The sequence below is a fragment of the Schistocerca americana genome, chromosome 6, assembly GCF_021461395.2.
Source record: "Schistocerca americana isolate TAMUIC-IGC-003095 chromosome 6, iqSchAmer2.1, whole genome shotgun sequence".
In the NCBI taxonomy this organism is placed as follows: Eukaryota; Metazoa; Arthropoda; class Insecta; order Orthoptera; family Acrididae; genus Schistocerca; species Schistocerca americana.
In genome coordinates, this window is record NC_060124.1 from 88,265,685 (window position 1) to 88,288,576 (window position 22,892).

Sequence of the window (22,892 nt, forward strand, 5' to 3'; positions counted from 1 at the left end):
TATTTATACAGTCAGGAACTTTTATGGAGCCACTGGAGATGTGAAAGTCAATGTCCCAGAAAACAGCATGCCGATATGATGAGGAGAAATGGACAGGAAACAAGGTGTTAAAGGTATGGTGGCATGACTTGGCCCTGGGTCCAGATCCTGAACCAATTAATCGTCATTTCTGTGTGCTTGTTTGTTATTATGTCCCTCTTCTGTTTAGCGAGTATGAGCTATCCTCACATACGTAAATAAATAAATTAGATTTTTGCAGTCATATCCAAAAAATGCTCATATTTAAAGAAATTAATTAGGTAAACAGTGTGTCATAAATCATACATGTCACATTGAGGGCAGTGATGTAGCCAAGACTTTTTTACCTTTCTGCAGTAAATAAAAGATTTTTTCCTGAGGAGGTTTATTTGACTTTGTAAAATTTTACAGAAAATAGGAATTTGATGCCATCAGCAAAATTTGAAACACCACAGTACAGTCTTATATAAAACCACATTAAAAATATCTTTTACACGACTGTGGCATCCTTATGGTAATGTATAATCAGTCTCTCTCCCAACAAATTACAGTACTTGATTCCACTATAATAAAATCCAAACAACAAATATTTTATGTTGTATTTATACAGAAAATACCAAACGAGATCATAGATGTCATGTTATTTTCCATTATTTCAATATGTCATGGTGTCATAAAAACACTCATTTGATACTTAACACCTGTGTAATTGGAGACTTTAGTCTTATAAATGTAAGCTTGTTATTCTTAAAGTATAAAAGCAAGGAATCAATCATTTTTCAGACCAAGCAAATAGTGCGGTGTAGTACTATTGTTCTTAATGTGAACGATCAGCAAGCAAAGCATAAAAAATGCAATATACACAGACACATAGTGCCAACATAGCTCCAACCATGATGCTCACCTCCTGAAACACATTAATTATCAGCAAGTTATTACAAGAAACAAAGAAATATGAGTAGCATTAAATGAACGTGAACTCTTTTTGTTTCATAAATGTTAAGGCAATATGATTACAAAACGTTCTATCAAACACAATAAATATACCAAGAAAAACTAGGTACTGGGTACTTTATTTTCTGAATAGAATTTTACAAATGTACACCAACATTTGTGAAAATTACAACACCCAGGAAGAATCACCCAAATTAATCTTAATTTTGTGGCTGTGTAAAAGAGTGCACCAGAAATCGAGTGATTCGGGTTGCATCTTCTCTTGTGTGACTAGAAAGGTGCTACACAAAGCTCATTACATGAAAAACTTTCTACTTGGGTGCAAACATGAGTCAGTGTGTACGCACGGCAGACAAGGGAAAAAAAAATTTATCAAAGTCAAGTGACTGTATACTTTCCGTCAGAACCACAAAACTTACCAATCCTTTGAATGGTTACGGTTTTATACACCAGTGTAGAACTTCCCCGGAACTTTGGGAAACGAAAAACAGGGGAAAAAAAAAAACAAAAATTCAGAAAGATCTTTGATGTACCTTGCATACTTTCGAATTAAGAAAGTATAAATTCGAATTCCACCCAAAACAGCATGTTAGTTTCCTAAGCATTGAAATTGAGATTGTGACGCGCTTTTGTAAGCCAATCATGGCTCATGTCACCTGATCTCGCTAGGCATGACAGCAGAAATTCCAAGGATACGACATGTGATGTGTCGCTGTTAAGTAGTGCGAACGCACAAATAGGAAAAGTTAATGAAACTTCCTGGTAGATTAAAACTGTTTACCGGACCGAGACTCGAACTCGGGACCTTTGCCATTTGTCGGCAAGTGCTCAACCACCTGAGCTACCCAAGCAAAAGTCCCGAGTTCGAGTCTCCGTCCAGCAAACAGTTTTAAGCTGTCAAGAGATTTCAGATCAGTGCACACTCCATTGCAGAGTGAAAATTTCATTCAGGAAAAGTTATTGGTTTAAATTAATATACATAGCATAGCTACAAGAGAAGCTAAGCTTTCACATATATTATTGCTCTTTTTGGCGTGTGTTACACTTTAAGATACATCACACAAAGGTGCCGGTAAAATTTTTACTAATGACGTAGATGTCTATAATTTGTTCATCATAAGAATAAACCTGATGTAAACCTTGCACTATGTATTCTTTCATGTTTGCTGGAACCTTATTGGATTTCCATTTGAGATAGGACTGCAGCCAAGCTGTCTCGAGTAGTATCAAGTGCAATAACAAGGGTACGTTTTATGTTGTGGGTTACACGCACATCGACTTAGCGATAATGTGGGACAACAGCTTTACCGGCACATTTAACTTGGACAGTACTGGCCGGTCAGCTGATACAGCTAGCTTGTAGTGACGTGGCCAGCTGCAGTTCACATGTAAAAATAGTCGATAAAGCGATGGACATAGTCCACAAAATGAGGATTTGGTTTTTCATTTTTGCCTTATAACATTAAATTGTTATGTTTTCTTAATTTAAGCAACTCATATGAACAGTCTTTTATAAAACATCGACAATTAAGAATTTGTATTTGAAATGGAAACAGGAATTTCGCATCCAAAATGTAATTAGAAACACGAAGATGTAAACTTGTGTTATTCATAAAAAATGATGAGTTTTATAATTACAAGACATAGGTATTTCAAACTGAACGAGATAACAAAATACTATTACACTACTAACTGCACTACACATTCGATGTTCGCTTTTATAACTATTACGTTACACACAACCCTGGAAAGACTTTAATGCTGACTATCTCCATAAATGTATGAAAAACATCAATAACAGCCTATGTCTTGCCAGTTTTTAACAGTGGTCCACACACGTGTTTCACTACGAAGCAGAAAGCAGCCACAGCCATTTTCATACTGTGCTTTAACAGTGCGACAGTCAGAGCACAACGCTGTAGAGGCCGTGACTGTAACCGATTTTTGAAATAAAAACTATGTAGCTAAAGCATGATTAAGAAAAATGTTGATGGCTGTTAATACCTTTGAATATCTTATAGTTTCGTTCAAATAACCTAGTAATAAGATATCTAATACATAAGGAGAACTTACTTCCAACTGTGTAACAACACCAGTGTACTGTAGTGGCAACTTCTGCCACTGAATGTATCAGGATGACCAAGTGTAGCGGGAAGAGGTAGAAGGAACACTATTAAAACTCTGTGAGAACTTTCCAAGTGTCCTTGTTCCTCTTGGTCTGCATCATAGGGCCCCGCAATGCTGAGGAAGCACCCCAGTGGCCCGTGCAACACAATGCTGTGTCGTGCTGGCCTTGGACAGCTGCGGAATTGTGACGCCGTCAGGATGCGCCGACAGCTGGCTCAGTGGTCTGCATTCCTGCAGACTCAGCACTGCTCAGTGTGAGCCGCAGGCGGCCAGCTGCTGCTTCTGCTCGCCTGTGTGGCTGAGGTCACAGTGCCGACAAGCGCCCGTGATCCGGTGTCCGAATCTGCGACCCTCGCCTCGGGATGCCTCCGGCGTGTGTTGGAAGCCTGGACGACTGCCTGCGGTAGTGAGCCGTGGAGTGGCCCCCCTGGCTGGCTGGATACGGACTCCTTCGTATTTGCCTTTTGTACTTGTTTCCAAACATCCTGAATTGTTCTCGCAAATTGACATACTGATTCACTGGTCCTTCCTTTCTGTAGCTTCACTAAATCAAACGGTGATGGCATTTTTTGCCCATACACTACCTCATACGCAGACAAACCAGTATCTGATGGACTTTTGCATTGTACGCACATACAATAAGCTTAAAATACTTGTCCCACTGATGGTGATGAGAATCCACATAAAAACTCAGCATCTTCCCGATTGTTCTGTGTACCCGTTCTGCCACCGTTGGCCTGTGGATGCTACGCGGTCATCCTCAACTTCTTTACATTCAACAGTTTACACAGCTCCTTCATTAAATCCAACATGAACTTCATTCCTTGGTCAGTAATTATTGTCTCTGGTACACCAAACTTCAAAATCCATTTGTTTACTATCGCTTGTGCAACCATTGCTGCCTGTTGATTTGGCATAGCCACCATCTCCACATACCTCGAAAAATGGTCTATTATTGTCGGGACGAATCTGTTCCCCGATGGTGTTCACCTGAAAGGTCCTCAGACATCTATCCCCAGCAAAGAGAATGGACATGTTGCTTCCGGTAATCGTTGTAGCTGTATCTGTTTCCGACTCAAATCTGCTCTCTGTGCACATGGTACACAATTCTTAATATACTGATCCACATCTACTTTCCTACCTCTCCACCGATACCTCTCCGCCACTCTCCTATTCGTCGCTCTACACCCTCCATGACCAGATAATATGTGATCATGTGCTTCCTATAAAACCTCATCCCTCAACTTCACTGGCAATACTACCCTTGGCCCTAACTTTGTTTCCCTGCACAGAAGACCAATGTACATATTAAATTGTGGCTGTGTCCGATACAATTTACAATTGTTATCAGCGTCCTGTAATTCTTGCCATACTGCTACCGCTATGAGGTCTACTTTTGCCACTTTCCTTTGCATCTGCATTACTGTGCTTCTTCCCAGGCTTGTGCACCACCTCGTAGTTGAATTCACTAAGCCTCACAGCACATCTAGCGAGTCTAGTGGACGGATCCTTCAACCCTAACAACCACTTCAACGCAGCATGATCTGTCACTACCCAAAATCTTCTCCCATATAAATAACATTTGAAATATGTGATTCCATAGATTATGCTAAGCATCTCCCTCTCTATTGTTGATTAATTTTTCTCTGCTACTTTCAACTGCCTAGACGCATAGGCTACAGGATGTTCTTTCCCATCAATTTCCTGACTGAGAACACATCCTAATGTTTGAGTCGATGCCACGCATGCTAGTATAAACTCCTTTTCAAAATCTGAAAACATAAGAACCGGACTTGATGTTAACACTTATTTCAGTCTGTCAAACGCTTTCTCACACTCTTCTGTCCCCTCAAGTTTCACATCCTTCCGTAACAATTGCGTCAACAACTGTGCTAAATCTGCAAAACCCTTCTCGAACTTTCGATAGAAATTGCAAATTCTGATGAATGACTGCACTTCCTTAACTGTTTTTGGTTCCCAAAAATCCCTTACAGCTTGTACCAACCTCGGATCTGTTCGCACTCCGTCCTTAACTGATAATATGACTCAGTTATTTTACTTCTTCTAATGCAAAATGATACTTCTCCAGGCTCAATGTCAAACGAGCTGCTCTTAACCCCATGAAGACTTCCCTTAACTGCTGTCTATGTTGCTCCATACTACTTGAAAACACTATAATGTCATCCAAATAACCCAGACACTGCCGTCATTTGAATCCCCTCAAGACACTGTCTAGCAACCTCTGAAACGTTGCCGGAGTGTTTTTCAAACCGAATGGCATTCTAATGTACTGTTAATGGCCTCCAGGTGTAGAGAAAGCAGGTTTTGGACGATCCTCTGGGGCCACCTCTAACTGATGATAACCACTCCGTTGTAGAAAAGTACTGACACTGTCCTAAGTGATCCAAAGTCTCCGATATGTTTGGAATGGGGTATGGTTCCATTACTGTCTTATAACTGAGGTGTCAGTAATTGCAACAAACCTGTATTTCTTAGTTCCATCCGTAGATTTTTTAGGCACAACGACAATGTCTGCTCCCCAGCAACAATTACTATGCTCTATAATACCGTCCGCAAGCTGCTGATCAATGAAATCCTCCACAATCAGCTCCAAATACCTCAGTATTCTGTATGGTTTACGGTAAACAGGTGCTTCATTCCCTGTTGGTATCCTATGTTGAACTAATGGAGTTGCTGGTAAGCCCTTGTGGAAAAAACAAATCCTTAAATTCCCACAATAGTTCTGCCATCTGCTCTCTTTCTCCTCCTTTAAATCATTAATTTTGTCACGCAATGCAGTTCTATCGGCAGTTAGTGGTTAATTGCTTCACCTACCTCTCAAACACCAGCCTTTGTCATCTGGCACATTCAAATTTGCTACTAAAACACCTTTCCTCAAATTTGCGTCTACAGCGCTAAAATTATCCACGCTCTCGGGAACTACTCGCCTGTCGTTCCCCTCCTGTACGCGTACAACACTATGTTTCACAAAACAACCCAGTGAACCCAAAACTTCATTATCCTCCAATGGTTCAATAACACATACTGTACCCACAGGCAGATTTGACTCCACACTTACCCAAAGCAACTTCCCGGTGCCGCTAGACACACACTCATGTGACTTAAGCCTTAATGCTAATGTACGCAGTTCCATTGGTTTGTTCATTACATTGAATGCCCCTCGCGACAGCTCTGCATTGACAACAGTTTCCCCTAGTGGAAATAACATTCCACCAAGTTCCACAGTTCGTTGTCCAAAAAGTCAACTTTGGCATGATGTTGATGCAAGAAATCTACTCCTAGGATCGTGACGTAGCCCTCACTTACCCATGGTACTACCCCCATGCATGCATTCATTAAATTGGACTTTCCCTATGCGAAAGTCAACTGTCACCGACCCCAAAGGTGTGGCGATCTTATCCCCCACTCCATGCAACCTATAACGTGGTGGGTCTAACTTCGTTCGTCCCATTATATTCTTAGTAGCCACTGACACTTGTGCCCCAGTGCCTAACAAAATCTTAAACTTCTTAGTTCCTATGGATCCTACCACTGAACATTCCACCTCTGCATATGTATTTATAGCATTGAAGTTAACGGGAGCTCCCTTATGTGGGTCTTTGGCCCCCTTTCCCATTTAACGTTTGTCCACCTCTCCTATCTCCACTTTTCCATCCTCAATGCTGCTGATTTCTACCCCTTCCTCTATTCCTTGGTGATTGATTACATTGCCTCTGCACATGTCCCATACGACCACACTTATAACATTTCATACCCACGGTAAACACTGTTTGCCTCTCGCGTACCCCTGTTGCCACGTCTATTTCCTCACATTTAATTGCCAGCTGAATGGCTGAATACAAATCTTTCGGAGTCCCTTCAAGCACTTTCCGTGACATATGCGCTGCTAACCCTCTCAAAAATACATCAAGTGTCCTTTGCTTGGCCTCCTGCAACGGAACACTATTTGCTTCATTGTTCTGACCCAACTCATAGGTATACTCATTAATTTCCTTCATCCTGTCTGCAAATTTCTTCATCATCTCCCCGTCTCTTTTTCGTCGTACTTAACCTCTCTCTAAAGTACCGAGCGCTATTCTAATATTTTGTACCTTTGTAAAAGCCCTTCCATTAACTGCTTAAACTGTCCTGCCTTCCTTGAGGCCACCTTACATATGTTTTCGCATCACCCATTAATCTAATCTTGGCTATATGTAACAACTGCTCATCAGACCAACGATTCATCCCCACTGAAGTCTCCAAGACATCCAGAAACGAACGCACATCCTCAGATGCCTTGCCAGAAAATGGAATAGCTAATCAAACTCGCAGCAGCTGGATCAATCTCCTGTTGCGGCTTCCTAGTCAACAACAATTGATACAATGCAGTTTCCTGCTCACTACTAGATGTTAATTCACTTCTCAACTGCGTATTGTCTGCTGTCAACTGTGCTACTTTTTCCAACAAAATCTGAACCACTTCTGGTTCCGACACACCTCGCGTCACTGACTTTGCCATTGTTTTGCTTTCGTTCCCAGTTAGTCCCGAAACAAAACATTTAAGTTCAAGAACAACCTGACTCCCAACACCTCAAAATCATCATACTCAGTAACATCAAATACATACCAATACAAAAGTAATTAAATGCCATGAAAAAAAAATCTTACTGCCCCAAATACACTAACACTTTCTCTGACAACAAAAAATATTATGTCCACGCAAAATACCTAAAATGTGGCTTGCTAGGAGCCATAATAGAAAAAACAAACAAACGAAAAAAGGGAAAGAAAACGTCCAATACTCAAAAGAAAACCGGTCAAAACTCACCACATCTTGTGACCGTAATGCAGGCGGTGGGCTCGAATGTTGTACTGTACAGACGACATCTGCTATTCTGACACCAAATGTAGTGGGATGAGGTAGAAGGCACCGTATTAAAACTAGGCGAGAACTTTCCAAGTGATTTATTATTTCCAACTACAGTGCCCTCGTTCCTCTTAGTCTGCATCACAGGGGCCCGCAATGCTGAGGAAGCACCCCAGCGGCCCGTGCAACACAATGCTGTGTCATGCCGGCCTTGGACAGCCACGGAATTGTGACGGCATCAGGATGCGCCGACAGTTCGCTCAGTGGTCTGTGTCCCTGCCAAATCAGCGCTGCTCAGAGTGAACTGCACGGGGCCAGCTGCTGCTTCTTCTCGCCGGCGTGGCTGAGATCAAGGCAACGACAAACGCCCGTGATCCGGCATCCGAATCTGCGGCCTTCGCCTCGGGATGCCTCTGGCGTGTGTTGGAAGCCAGGACTGCCCGCGGTAGCGAGCCGTGGAGTGGCCTGCCGCTGGCTGGCTGGCTGGCTGGCTACGGACCCCACGTTGGCCTCGGGGTCGAACTAACAACCCACCGTGCACTGGAGCACTGGTGCCCCATCTGCTGCTGTGTGTAGCCGGTGGTGTGACACGCCCCGCCGTCTAGAAGAGCTGCCACACTTGAATTAATCTCGGTATATTACGACACCTATTTATACTCGGCAGTGGGCCTCTGTTTTGTCAAGCGCGCCGCTTCGCGTCACGTACTCATAACACACTAGGTTGCCCAGTGGGACTCTTCTGCCTGTGACTTGCAATATGCAAAACAGCTACGTATACTTTTTCAGCAATTTGACGGCCCTGTGGCCTCTACTCTACTTCGCAACTGTTGGTATGTGTAACTCACTGCAACCTGGCCCGCACCTGGCTGTAACTCGTGCTCAGAATATTGCACAAAACTAACTTTCCCTATCCTAAATGGTGGTGCCGCTACAGTAAGTATGCTACAGCTTCTGACCAATCATCGCGTTTGTGTTTGTTTACATCAGGTTTATTCTTATGATAAACCGATTATAGTCATCTGGGCTCGAAATGCTTATAAGTGGCTGGTCCCCACGCTATTAAGTTTTAAATGAAAGTCGAACGCTCTGCGATTTAAGAAATTAATCGCACATGCTCACACGTAACATAACTCATCTTGCGTAAAAAGAAATTCACTTTGAAAGAAACGATTTTAAAACCACCTCTCGCAATATTTTCTCGCGGCCTGTTAGAAATAGTATCGTTTCAGCAGTCGTCAGTGAGCGCCAGAAAACAAGCGTTACTGCATGTGCGCAGCTACGATAACAAGCAAACACGTATGTTCGAACATATAAAGCATTAAGACCTTACAATACGTCATAAATGAAATTGGACATCAGATGATACTCCAAGAGAATTGGAATTTTGCAAACAAATGCCTAGTTCGGTTTAAATTGCACATTCGTGTGTCTATAATCCGTTCATCATATGAGTAAACCTATTGTAAACAATCACAAACACGATGATCGGTGAGAAGCCGCAGCACACGTACACTAGTGTTATTACGCTATTGGAAGTAGATCCCACTCATGTATTAGATATCTTATTACTAAGCTATGTTAAATGAAACTATAAGATATTCAAATGTACTAACAGACATCGACGTTTAACTTACTCACGCTTTAGCTACGTAGTTTTTGTTTCAAAAATCGTGTACAGCCACAGTCTCTGTAACGTTGTGGTCTGATTGTCGCGCTGTTAATGCGTAGTACGAAATGGCTGAGCGTGGAACACGGTTAAAAACTGCCGAGAAATGGGCTGTTCTTAATGTTTTTTCATTGAACGTGTAGCGCAGTCGGTAGCGTAAATGAATGTGAAAACAATGTGGTTATACGAGCGTAGGTTTAAATCTCCCTAATATCGTTTTTCTTTTTCTGTTCAATTTTGAAATACCTACAGTTCGTAATTATAAAACTCATCATCATTTTTTATAAATAATGCACGTCTTTTTGTTTCTAATTACATATTGGACGCAAAATTCTTGTTTCCATTTCAAATACAAATTCTTAGTTATCGATGTTTTATGAAATACTGCTCGTAAAAGTTTTTTAAGACAAAAATGAAAAACCAAATCCTCTTTATTTGGGCTATGTCTATCGTTTGTACCACAGAGGTAGATAAGTATCGTAGAAACGTGAAAAACAATCATTTTCACAGCATCGAGCACATCATACAAATGCTGCGTTTTTACATTTGCTACTGTAACATTACAATATGAACCCAACAGATCTGATGTGGAACAAAGCTGCGGGATGTGGCCCGAAAAGTAACAAGGATTAAGCTACCAGACGTACTGGAACTAACGCACTCAGCTTTTACACACGCCACCGCCGAACGCTGGCGGATTATAAAACGGCTCGTCATGAAAGAAGAAAAAATGCTACGCCTGTTGGCTTCGTGGATTCTGTTGTTGACAGGATCGTCATCAACGTAGCAGGTGACACTTCCAGAACTGAAATGTATTTCTCGCATTCAGATAAGGAAGGAGCTACGAGATTACCAGATTGATTGTAATATTTCAGTGGCTTCAGTATCATATACGGTGTAATCCTTCAATAATTCCTTACGTTAAACAAAGTTTATGAAAAAATATTACCCTGCAGTTAAGTCATGAATTTTCATCATTCTTGTTTTTAATTACAATAGTAAGTTAGCTAAAAACGATAACGTGTTGCGGTTTTCGTCTAGTAATGCATTATGTCATTCTGCTTAAAAATTAAACGACATTCGAAGCTGTGTTGCTCCTCTGCTCGTCCTTTTTACATGTGAACTGCAGCTGTCCACGTCACAATGAAGTAGGCATCAACCTGATATTGAGCTTTTCGGGATGTACTGTATTACTGTATGTACTGTATGTACTGTATTATCTCAAGTTTGGTTCTTTATCATGGCATAATGACATACGTGCCACAAGATGAAAACGTGCATTTGAAATTCAGGGAACAGTCGAAACTAGCCCATAGTGTGGAACAAACACTTCTTTTCAAATAAATTGCGTGCCTCTGCAAAAAGGTTTAATAAAAGCCAAATTTCTTTAGCACACAGACAAAAATAACTTCATTGTTCTGGAAGGCGACTCATATCTGACTCCCAAAAACGCGGAAATAAAATAAAATCAGAAAACTGAAATTAATAACACACTTTAGCCTTCTGTAATTTTGTGAATAAATTTTAAGTCACCTGGTAATTCCCGGCCACAGAAATCCGTTTTGTTTTCATTTGACATGAGTCCTGTAATCTTAGAGGACAACAAAATCACTGAACTTAAACACGTACCGTATCACGTGGCGCTCCAGTAAAAAGATTTCCGGGTAGCATCTAACTGCCTGTTGCTAATGCCGATACGTCTAACAATAGCCAGAAGCGCGAAAAGGTACTGTTCATACGCGACTCAACTGCTAAAACGAACCTAATGTGAAGTTGTAACGCCACGCTCATTGGAAGCAGTATGTACTTATCAAGTATTGCATAGTCTTCGTCCTAAAGCCTTTCACACATTTTGCAGTTGGCAGACGCTTGTGTGTGCACTGCGTTTCATTGTAAATGGCGCTTTTCCTTTGCAACTTTTATTTTTTTCTCTCGTGTGTTTTATTGCTGCGATATTATTCTGCAGTAGCAGGATACAATTACCGGTATATTCTTTGTTATATTATAAGTTCTTACCAGAGAAAATTACAAAAATTTAACTGAAAACTACAACACTAAAAAATTCCTGTTTTTTCCGATTTTCTCCTGGATGAAAAAAATCCCGGGCCTTTACCAGTTGGCCGGTCGGGGTGGCCGAGCGGTTCTAGGCGCTACAGTCTGGAACCGCGTGACCGCTGGTTCGAATCCTACCTCGGGCATGGGTGTGTGTGACGTCCTTAGGTTAGTTAGGTTTAAGTAGTTCTAAGTTCTAGGGGACTGATGACCTTCAGAAGTTAAGTCCCATAGTGCTCAGAGCCATTTGAACCTTTACCGGTTGTCCCGGGACGATAACACCCTGGATTAATGCAAGTGTCACTATTCAATGTCAGTATCAAACAGTGCAATATCAACATACAAATGAGTTTGAATGGGATCAGAATGAAGATTCTTCAAGCTGTGTCAGATCCTAATATTTGAGCTTAAAAAAGTAGGTTGCTACAATATGCACAACTTTGCTTCCGCCGTTTTTTACCCAACATCTGAGGCTTTCAAAATGGTTCAAATGGCTCTGAGCACTATGCGACTTAACTTCTGAGGTCATTAGTCGCCTAGAACTTAGAACTAATTAAGCTTAACTAACCTAAGGACATCACACACATCCATGCCGAGGCAGGATTCGAACCTGCGACCGTAGCGGTCGCTCGGCTCCAGACTGTAGCGCCTAGAACCGCACGGCCACTCCGGCCGGCTGAGGCTTTAATGAAACAAATTGGTTACACGTGTATCATTCAAAGTATTTTCCATCGCTGGTCACAACTTTCTCCCATCTTTCGGGCAGCGTATGAATCACATGTCGAAAAAATTGTTCATCTTTTGAAGCGATCCACGAATCGATCCAATTTGTGACTTCTTCATGAGATTGGAAGTGTTGGTCAACCAGGCCATGCACCTTTGATCTACACAGGTGATAATCAGAGTGAGCAACGTCTGGAGAATACGGCGGGTGGGGTAAGACTACCCATTTTAACATTTCCAAGAACATTTTGACCTCTTTTGCAACATGGGTTCGAGCGCTGTCGTGCTGCAAAATCACTTTATCGTGCCTCTCGCTGTATTGCGACCGTTTGTCTTTTAATGTTCCGCTCAGACGCATTAATTGCGTTCGATAACGAGCACCTGCGATTGTTTCACTTGGTTTTAACACCTCATAGTACACGACGCTGAGCTGGTCCCACCAAATGGAGAGCATGATCTTGGAGCCGTTTATATTCGGCTCGGCTGTCGACGTGGAAGCATGGCCCCATGATATTTTGCATTTAGGGTTATGGTAATGAACCCATTTTTCATCCCCAGTCACAATGTGGTGCACAAAGCCCTTCCATTTTTGCCCCTGAAGCAACTGTTCACAAACACCGTTCAATGTCTCTTGGTTTCAGCCTTCCTTCTTAATCATGCCCATAGCCTTGAGACGTTTTGAAATGGCTTGCTGTGTCACTCCCACTAATTGTACCAATTCTTCTTGACTTTGACGTGAGTCTTCACACAGCAAAGACTCCAATTCTGCATCTTCGAAAACATTCTCTTTTCCACCACCATGCCGGTCTACGACGTTAAAATCGCTGTTCTTGAAGTGTTGAAACCACTCACGACACATTCTTTCACTAATAGCGTCCTTACCATACGTACTTGAGAGCATTTGATGAGACTCAGACACTGTTTTCTTCATACTGAAACATAACAGTAACACCTCCCGCAAATGACGAGAATTAGGCTCATAAATTGACATTTTCAATAAAGAACAACTTTATGATGCAGACACAAATCGACTAATGTTTGAATGAGGTTATGTTGACCGATGTCAAAGCTAACTGCCTAACGTCTGCAATCTGTTTCTTTCGACCGCTACTTACCGTTGTTACCACCTATCAGCAAATGGCAGAAGCAAAGTTGTACACCTTGTACAACAGAAAGTCCACAAGGAATCAGCAGCAATGTAGAAAGGATAGGCTGCTACTCACCATATAGGTACAGCATTGAGCCACACACAGGCACAATGAAATGGACTGCTGAAATATTAAAACCTTTTGGACAAAGTTCTTCTGCAGCAGAAAACACGCATTCACACAAGCACAGCTCGCACACACATGGCCACATCTCAGAACCTAGAGACTGCTGTGTATGCTCTGCTGTGTGAAACTCTGCTGCAGAGTGAAACTTTCTTTGTGAAACATCCCCCAGGCAATGGCTAAGCCATGTCTCTGAAAATCCTTTCTTTAATGAGTGGTAGTCCTGCAAATTTTGCAAAAGAGCTTCTGAAACGTTTGGAAGGCAGGAGGTGAAGTACCTCCAGAAGTGAAGCTGTGAGGATGGATCATGAGTTACGCTTGGGTAGCTCAGTTGGTAAGGGGCACTTGCCCACGAAAGGCAAAGGTCTTGAGTTCGAGTCTCATTGTGGTACACAGTTTTAATCTGCCACGAAGTTTCATATCAGTGCACATTCCACCGCAGAGTGAAAATTTCATTCTGGAAACATCTTACCTATAAGCTGAATAAATGTGTCCAGTGCATGTTGAACTTATTGGTAACAATCACAAATATTTTTCAAATGAAAAAAAAAAAAAGATTGTGTATAAACTTAATAATATGGGCGTCTGTCTGTCAGGGACCTGTCTGAAGAATCTGCAGACAAACCATTAGTTGCGATTGTTTAATGAGCATAATCAAAAGATTATTCAGATGATGAGAAATGCATAATGGTCGTTTTGAAGTCCAAACGACTTAGGAAGTGACATCGCAAGCCACAGTAGGTTTGCTGTGGATAAACTGCCAGCATAACCATACAGTGCCAACGAGCAGCAGTAACAGTCCACACCACATTGCGAGAAACCCTGCAAATGGTAGCATCGACTGCGTGGTGGTGACAGCAGCACAGCAGCTCACCGGCTCCACCATAAATCTTTTGGGAAGCAGGACTTCAACAGATGAGTATAAATGATGCACAATGAACTGTCTTAGATAGAAGTGTGTTTCGTGTCTTGTGTTGTGTTAATGAAGTTGTCATTGTCTGTAAATTTTCAGATACTGAAATCCATGAAGGTGCACTAAATAGTTCTGAAACGAATATGGATCCTGTAAATTTAATTCTGCAAGCTTTGGTGAAAATGAATGGTCAGTTAAATGAAATTAAACTGAATATAAAAGATCAAGAAACTGAAGTTCAGAAGAACATCCAATCAATGGGAAGTACTTCGTGTATGGTAGGAAGTGACAAAAACAAGCTGAAGTCAGAGAGAGAAAGTAACTCAAGCAAATGCATAAGATTGAATGGCAAGATAGGGTTAAGATAAAGAGGACAGCTAGCAAGTCAAGTTCCATGTTAGAGCAAGGTAAAGATGCATATTTGCAGCAGCCAAGTAATTTGAATGTATGCTTGAGAGTGAAAGTATCAGGGATTAATGCACATACTTAATGGTAAAGTTGACAGCGATTCATGTGAAGATGTAGCAGATTTTTTTTTCTTTAATAATGTAGAAAATGATGAAATCTTTCCTAGTGAAATCAGATGCAACAATTGGGAACAGTGAGGATGATGTGAAACCAGAAGATTTAGATCAACTGCCGTCTAACTACATCTAATGAAAGACAGTCAACAAGTAAAAATAACAATACACTGTAATATTACATGCAACTGAGGAAGAAAGGACTACAAAAGCTGAAGACGTTACTATTTATAATATCACTTTATTTCTTGTTTCAACATTACTTATATTATGGGCAGCACCCATCTGTTAAAATACTGCTATTCATTTTATTCACATAAAAATTTCAGGATGGAGGGGATTAACAGTGACAGAAAAAGTCAGAGCCATCATTAAAACACAGTTCAGTATATGGCCAGAAATACATTGAGGTGACAAAAGTCACGGAATAGCGATATGCACATATACAGATGACAGTTGTATCAAACAATGTAAAATTCAAGATGAAATGTAACAATATAATGAAAAGGATAGTTGCTACTCACCACATAGCATAGCAGAGAGGCTGAGTCACAGAAAGGCACAACAACAGGATTGCCAGAAAGTTAGATTTCGGCCAACAAGGTCTTTGCCAAAAGTAGACACCCCTCCCCCCCCCACACACACACACATACACACAGACAGACTTCAGTCGTGTGTGTGTGTGTGTGTGTGTGTGTGTGTGTGTGTGTGTGTGTGTGTGTGTCCATTGTCTACTTTTGACAAAGGCCTTGTGGGCCGAAAGCTAAGTTTCTGACAGTCTTATTGTTGTGCCTTTCTGCAACTCAGCATCTCCACTATATGATGGCAGTTGTGTCACGCACGCAAGGTACAAAAGGGCAGTGCATAGGCAGGCAGTCATTTGTACTCAGGTGATTCATGTGAAAACACTTCTGATGTGATTATGGTCGCATGACGGGAGTTAACAGACTTTGAATGTGGAATGGCAGTTGGCGCTAGACACATTTCCATTTCGGAAATTGTTAGTGAATTCTATATTCTGAGATCCACAGTGTCAAGAGTGTGCCAAGAATACCAAATTTTCAAGCATTACCTCTTACCACAGTCAATGCAGTGACCGACAGCCTTCAGTTAGCGATCGAGAGCAGCGGTGTTTGTGTAGATGTGTCAGTGGTAACAGACAAGCAACACTGCATGAAATACCCACTGAAATCAACTTGTGATGTACAAGGAATGTATGTGTTAGGACAGTACAACAAAATTTGGCATCAGACAACTGATACAAGTGCCTTTCCTAACAGTACAAGACCACCTGCAGCACCTCCCCTGAACTCGTGACCATATCAGTTGGACCCTAAACACCTGCAAAACTGTGGCCTGTTCAAACAACTCCCGATTTCAGTTGGTAAGTGCTGATGATAGGGTTTGAGTGTGGCACAGACCCCACGAAGCCACAGACCCAAGTTGTCAACAAAGAACTGAAAGCTGGCAGTGGCTCCATAATGGTGCAGGCTGTGTTTCCATAGAAAGGTCTGGGTTCTGGTTATGTTCGGCTACTTGGAGACAATTTGCAGCCATTCATGGACTTCATGTTCCCACAAAGATGGACTTTTCATGGATGACAATATGCCACGTCACCAGGCACAATTACTCGCAGTTGGTTTGAAGAACATTCTGGACAATTCGAGCGAATGATTTGATTTGGCTTCCTATGTCACCCAATATGAATCCCATCAAACATAATCGAGATCAGTTCATGCATAAAATCCTGCTTGGGCAACACTTTTATTATTATGGACAGCTACAGAGGCAGCATCACTCAATATTTCCCTGCTGTGGCTTCCAGTGACTTGTTGAGTCCATGCCGAGTCAAGTTACTGCACCACACCAAGCAAAAAGAGGTCCGACACACTATTACAAGGTATCCCATTACTTTTGTCACCTCAATGTATATTTTATTGTATATGGTGTAGAGAACACACCCCCAGGTACCTGGTAGATGTAAACTAAGGCAGGGAGTTAGGAAGGGGCTTCAAGAGCAAGTAGTGTTCACTTTGTGTTTGGCTGCCATAAGGGCAACATCTGTTCTACAAGATCATACCTATGAGTTACATAGATGAGTACTAGTTTAATGCATATGGAACATTTATTTCATCCAATCAATGTACAACAGCTGTGATGCAATGGAGTGCAACGTTGGCTGTAGTGTTCTTAGAGCTCGTTTAGTTACCATATTGCTGCCGTGGACATACCAACTGTTGTGGTGCAGTTTGTTTACTCTGCCTGCCGATTCCATCTGTTGTTTATCTCATGTCCCTGACTGCTGGCATTTCTTGTTCAACTTGCAATCTGTCGCACCTAATCCAGATCACATTAATCATCTGGTAGGTGACTAGTTTTGTACATTTTGATGCAGCTGGACTGAAATGCTTGTAGTATCAGAAAATATTATTAATGTTGTCCCCATATCATCAGCAATCTTGGTGTTATAGGACTGCATTGTGTTGAGATCATAGCTGTTCACTATGTTCTCCCCGTGCTGCTGCGCTCGAAGATATCTGGCCAGCATCTCAACTGCAGTGCATGAATTCCGGATCTCTTTGGAAAAGCTTGGTGGGTGGTGGGGCATGATGGCTGCACAGTCCAGTGTTGTCTCTTCGGGTGAGTTCAGCTTCACCTAGTGGGGTCAGCTGGCACATCATCTGCCAAAAATGTCATAGCAACTTTTACTAGCAACTCTAATTTTGTTTATATTCTATTGGCCAGTCTTAGAAATGTGTCTGTTGATTAATCATCAGGCACCACCAATGCTATTTTCAATTGTTACTGCAGCTACTATGCCAAATATGCTACAGCAAATTGTACAAAACTGTAATTGTGTCTATCGTACCTCGTAGCTGCCATCAAAATCCAGAATGGTTTTTGTCACTGTTTTTTTTTCTTTCTTTTTTTTTTTTTTTTTCTTGATAAACCACTTCTCTGAGCCTTTGGTCTGACAGTTTGGTGCAGCAAGAAATTAATTCAATTTCTAACCATGGTAAACTTGATGATATGGTGAGTGCACAATAGTGTTTGACACCAATGCTGTTGCCTGCTGATGTAAATTGCTGATCACTAGCATAAATTGTTCATGACTGGTTTCTGAAAATATTTCCCGTGATCACAAACCAGATTCATGGATGGTCAAGCATAACCAGTGGGGTCATAACTGCAAATGTGGTACAGAAGAACTGACTGACAGGCAGATTATTGATCCTGGGAGCAGTCACAACCCGGAAGAAACACTGGAATAATCAATATTTTCAGATCTGGCTTAACATCACTTCTTGGCATAGTGAAAAGATCAAATACATGGTGATGCACATTAGCACTGTTCCCTGCATTCACAGAATTGATGTGGGGTCGAGATCTGTTTTAGGATTCAGCTCTTTGCACCAGAGTGCATTCACTTTTTTTTTCCACTGCAGGAACGAAGAGCTCAAAAACCTGGATTTTGTTGCAAATATCTCCAGTCTCATCATTAATGATGCACAACTTCTTGTGAGTATCTGTTATTGTTGCAGTGATCTATTTAACTACCCACAAAATAAACTGTTCACAGTTATACTTGTTTCTCTATTGTCAGGGTCACATATTGTATGCATAATGCATACATTCCACATAAAACAATGTTCTTAAAACTAAAGAGTACAGAATTACTTTTTATTTTTAGTAATGGAACTACACATTCATAAACAAACACAGATAACTCAAGACTGAGAGTAATCCAAAGATAACCCTTGTACCAGAGGTAACATGACCACAGTCAGTTGCTGTACTGACAGATGTATAATCACCATACTCCTAGGGTTTTAGCCCTTACATCTAGAGTGCTGAGTGAATGTGATCTGCAGTTGTATTACTATGCATTAAAAAAATACAGAATTAAACTGGATTTAAGCAGTTTTCTACTGTTTGATAAAGATGATGATGATGATGACTATTACAATGATGGAGGAGGAGAGATAGACCAGCAACTTAGAATATTTCTTTTTGAATTGAGAATAAAGGCTGAGATTTGTGCAACTCTGACTTTAGGAAACATCCTGCTCCTATGTATAAACACTGATGGCTCTCTTACCTTATACTGTGCAGGAGCATTTTCCTTCTTTTCTGCCCTGTGCTTTGTCTCTCTCATTATCTCCTTGCTCTTTTTGGAGTCTTGTCTTGCTGAAAAACAAAGTATTGTACTATAGTTGTGCATCTACTGTATTAATGGTGAAAGTAGCCCAAAGTTATCTATTCTCACAAGTAAAGCTCCGTAACTAATACACACATTCTGGTGTAACCATACCACTACTATCTAAAATGCTGTATTTTATTGTCTCAACCCCAATGAAATCTTCAAATGTTAGATCTCTACATGATATCACTTCTGCACTCATTTGTAACAGTAAGCTTGTCTAATTATAATGGATTTTCTGTAATCTGACCCTAATATAAATCCAAGAAACTAATATACTGCTAATGACATCACACTTTACTCAGCTAATAACATGGAGTGAGGCAACACAGGGGTAAGACACTGGACCTGTACTCAGGAGGATGATTATTCGCACCCCTGAGTGACCACACATATTTAGATTTTCTGTGGTTTCCTTAAATTGCTTAAGGCAATCACAGAATAGTTCCTTTGAAAAAAACACAGCCAGTACACTTCCCCAATCCAAACTTGTGCTCCATCTCTAATGATCTTATCATTGGGACAAAAATCCTAATTGTCCTACCTTCTTTAACTAATAATACTCTATCATGTTTCTACTTTGCTTGTGGGATGAAAGTGTAAAACTGTAGCCATAAAAACTTGTTAACAAGTATGCTTCATTGGAGAATGTAGGGTCCCGCATACCCCACATGAGAACCCTGGTACTAGTGTTTGGAAATCATAGGTGGAAACATCAATGACAACAAAACTTTGAGTTAGAACTGGCAGCATTTTAGGTAGCCTCAGGTGACTACTTATGAGAAGCAGGAAATCTAGGCTCCATTTCTGGTTTAGCATAAATTTTCAATTATCATTACATATTTATATTCTCGACACTGCAGGTTCAGCGTATCTGTGTGTTTTGTACTGATATTATTTCATGTTATTGGATCTTCACTGATTTCATCCCAATTTATTCTTTCATTTGATTTCAGAGCATTTTATTGGTATCATGTAACTGGCATGATTGTTTACAAATTCTGCAAAAAGTTAGCACAGTAGTAGAATCGTTCAAGACCAGCAGGTGTACAAGACAATGTACGGAAAAACATAGGAAAAGAGGAAGGGATAAAGTGACAGGGAGTAAGATTTCTTACCAGTAATATCGAACTCACACCTCATAAAATTCAACACTAGTGCCCAAAATACACCCCAGCCACAAATGAAATGATCATATACCATCATTGGCTGGGAGACCCCATATGGGAATGTTCAGCTGCCTTGTGTAAGTCTTTCTATTTGACTCCACTTTGATGACTTGCTCACCTTTATGAAGAGAATGCAATGAAATCATTAGGATAACACAATACCCAGACCCTGAATGAAGAAAATCTTCAACCCGGCCAGGAATCAAATCTGGAAACCCATTATCTTCAGCCAGCAATGCTAACCTGTAACTATGAGCTGTGGACACCCAATCACAAGTCAAATAGTGATATTTTATGACTACTAATCAAACACTCCTGGGAACTATTCATCTGCAACCACAGTGGAAGACTTCTGGCATTTCTCATTCTGCCAACGGAGATTCGGGGCATGCTCAAGCTTTGGATTGGGAAACTGCCACTAAGAATGGAAGAATCAGTTATGATCAGCAGCAACAGCATAAATAAGGCAATGGAAACTACTATTTAAAAACACAATATGTAGCCACATGAATTATGGTCTTTAAGTGAAACAGTGTCATACTCTTTAAATTCGCAAAAGATTCCAGGATATATTCCCCCTTTTCAATCTACGGGAGGGGCTGAAAAGGGGTATGGCATGCGGAGGGGGCTGCTTGAAGCCAGGAGTCTGAATGTGGTACAGCAGTTAGAACATCTGAAAAGGGAAATGCAAATGCTCAATCTAAATAGTAGGAGTCTGTGAAGTAGGTGTAATAAAAGCCACAAATTTTTTATTATTTACTTTATTTGTTTCCTGTCTCTTACCTGATTGCAGTAGTTCCATTTCTATAGCTATTACGAGGTCAGGGAAATGAATTAGGGCATGTACGCTGATACTAAAAGGTATCAGATAGATTATATAATGGTAAGACAGAGATTTAGGAACCAGGTTTTAAACTGTAGGACATTTCCAGGGGCAGATGTGGACTCTGACCACAATCTGTTGGTTATGAACTGTAGATTAAAACTGAAGAAATTGCAAAAAGGTGGGAATTTAAGGAGATGGGATCTGGATAAACTGACCAAACCAGAGGTTGTACAGTGTTTCAGGGAGAGCATACGGGAACAATTGACAGGAATGGGGGAAAGAAATACAGTAGAAGACGAATGGGTAGCTCTGAGGGATGAAGTAGTGAAGGCAGCAGAGGATCAAGTAGGTAAAAAGACGAGGGCTAGTAGAAATCCTTGGGCAACAGAAGAAATATTGAATTTAATTGATGAAAGGAGAAAATATAAAAATGCAGTAAATGAAGCAGGCAAAAAGGAATACAAACGTCTCAAAAATGAGATCGACAGGAAGTGCAAAATGGCTAAGCAGGCATGGCTAGAGGACAAATGTAAGGATGTGGAGGCTTATCTCACTAGGGATAAGATAGATACAGCCTACAGGAAAATTAAAGAGGCCTGTGGAGAAAAGAGAGCCACTTGCATGAATATCAAGAGCTCAGATGGAAACCCAGTTCTAAGCAAAGAGGGGAAAGCAGAAAGGCGGAAGGAGTATATAGAGGGTCTATACAAGGGCAATGTACTTGAGGATATTATGGAAATGGAAGAGGATGTAGATGAAGATGAAATGGGAGATACGATACTGCATGAAGAGTTTGACAGAGCACTGAAAGACCTGAGTCGAAACAAGGTCCCGGGAGTAGACAACATTCCATTAGAACTACTGACGGCCTTGGGAGAGCCAGTCCTGACAAAACTCTACCATCTGGCGAGCAAGATGTACGAGACAGGCGAAATACCCTCAGACTTCAAGAAGAATATAATAATTCCCATCCCAAAGAAAGCAGGTGTTGACAGATGTGAAAATTACCGAACTATCAGTTTAATAAGTCACAGCTGCAAAATACTAACACGAATTATTTACAGACGAATGCAAAAACTGGTAGAAGCTGACATCAGGGAAGATCAGTTTGGATTCCGTAGAAATGTTAGAACACGTGAGGCAGTACTGACCTTACGACTTATCTTAGAAGAAAGATTAAGGAAAGGCAAACCTACATTTCTAGCATTTGTAGACTTAGAGAAAGCTTTTGATAATGTTGACTGGAATACTCTCTTTCAAATTCTAAAGGTGGCAGGGATAAAATACAGGGAGCGAAAGGCTATTTACAATTTGTACAGAAACCAGATGGCAGTTATAAGAGTCAAGGGGCATGAAAGGGAAGCAGTGGTTGGGAAGGGAGTGAGACAGGGTTGTAGCCTCTCCCCGATGTTATTCAATTTGTATATTGAGCAAGCAGTAAAGGAAATAAAAGAAAAATTTGGAGTAGGTATTAAAATCCAGGGAGAAGAAATAAAAACTTTGAGGTTCGCCGATGACATTGTAATTCTGTCAGAGACAGCAAAGGACTTGGAAGTGCAGTTGAATGGAATGGACCGTGTCTTG

General features: G+C 41.0%; 1 protein-coding gene across 6 annotated transcripts in view; it reads right to left on the reverse strand.

Moving 5' to 3' along the window:
* Positions 1-386: 386 nt before the first annotated feature.
* The window catches only part of LOC124619824 (triple QxxK/R motif-containing protein-like), a 52,089-nt gene continuing 29,583 nt past the window's right edge, over positions 387-22,892 (reverse strand). For 5 of the 6 annotated variants that reach the window (XM_047146434.1, XM_047146433.1, XM_047146432.1 and 2 more), the window contains 2 exons: positions 19,212-19,300; positions 387-925 (listed from right to left, as the gene is read on the reverse strand). In XM_047146434.1, coding sequence (XP_047002390.1) covers positions 836-925; positions 19,212-19,300 — 179 coding nt within the window. In that variant the 3' untranslated portion in view covers positions 387-835. The remainder of the gene's footprint in view (positions 926-19,211; positions 19,301-22,892) is intronic. The other variant, XR_006980138.1, reaches the window with a different exon arrangement.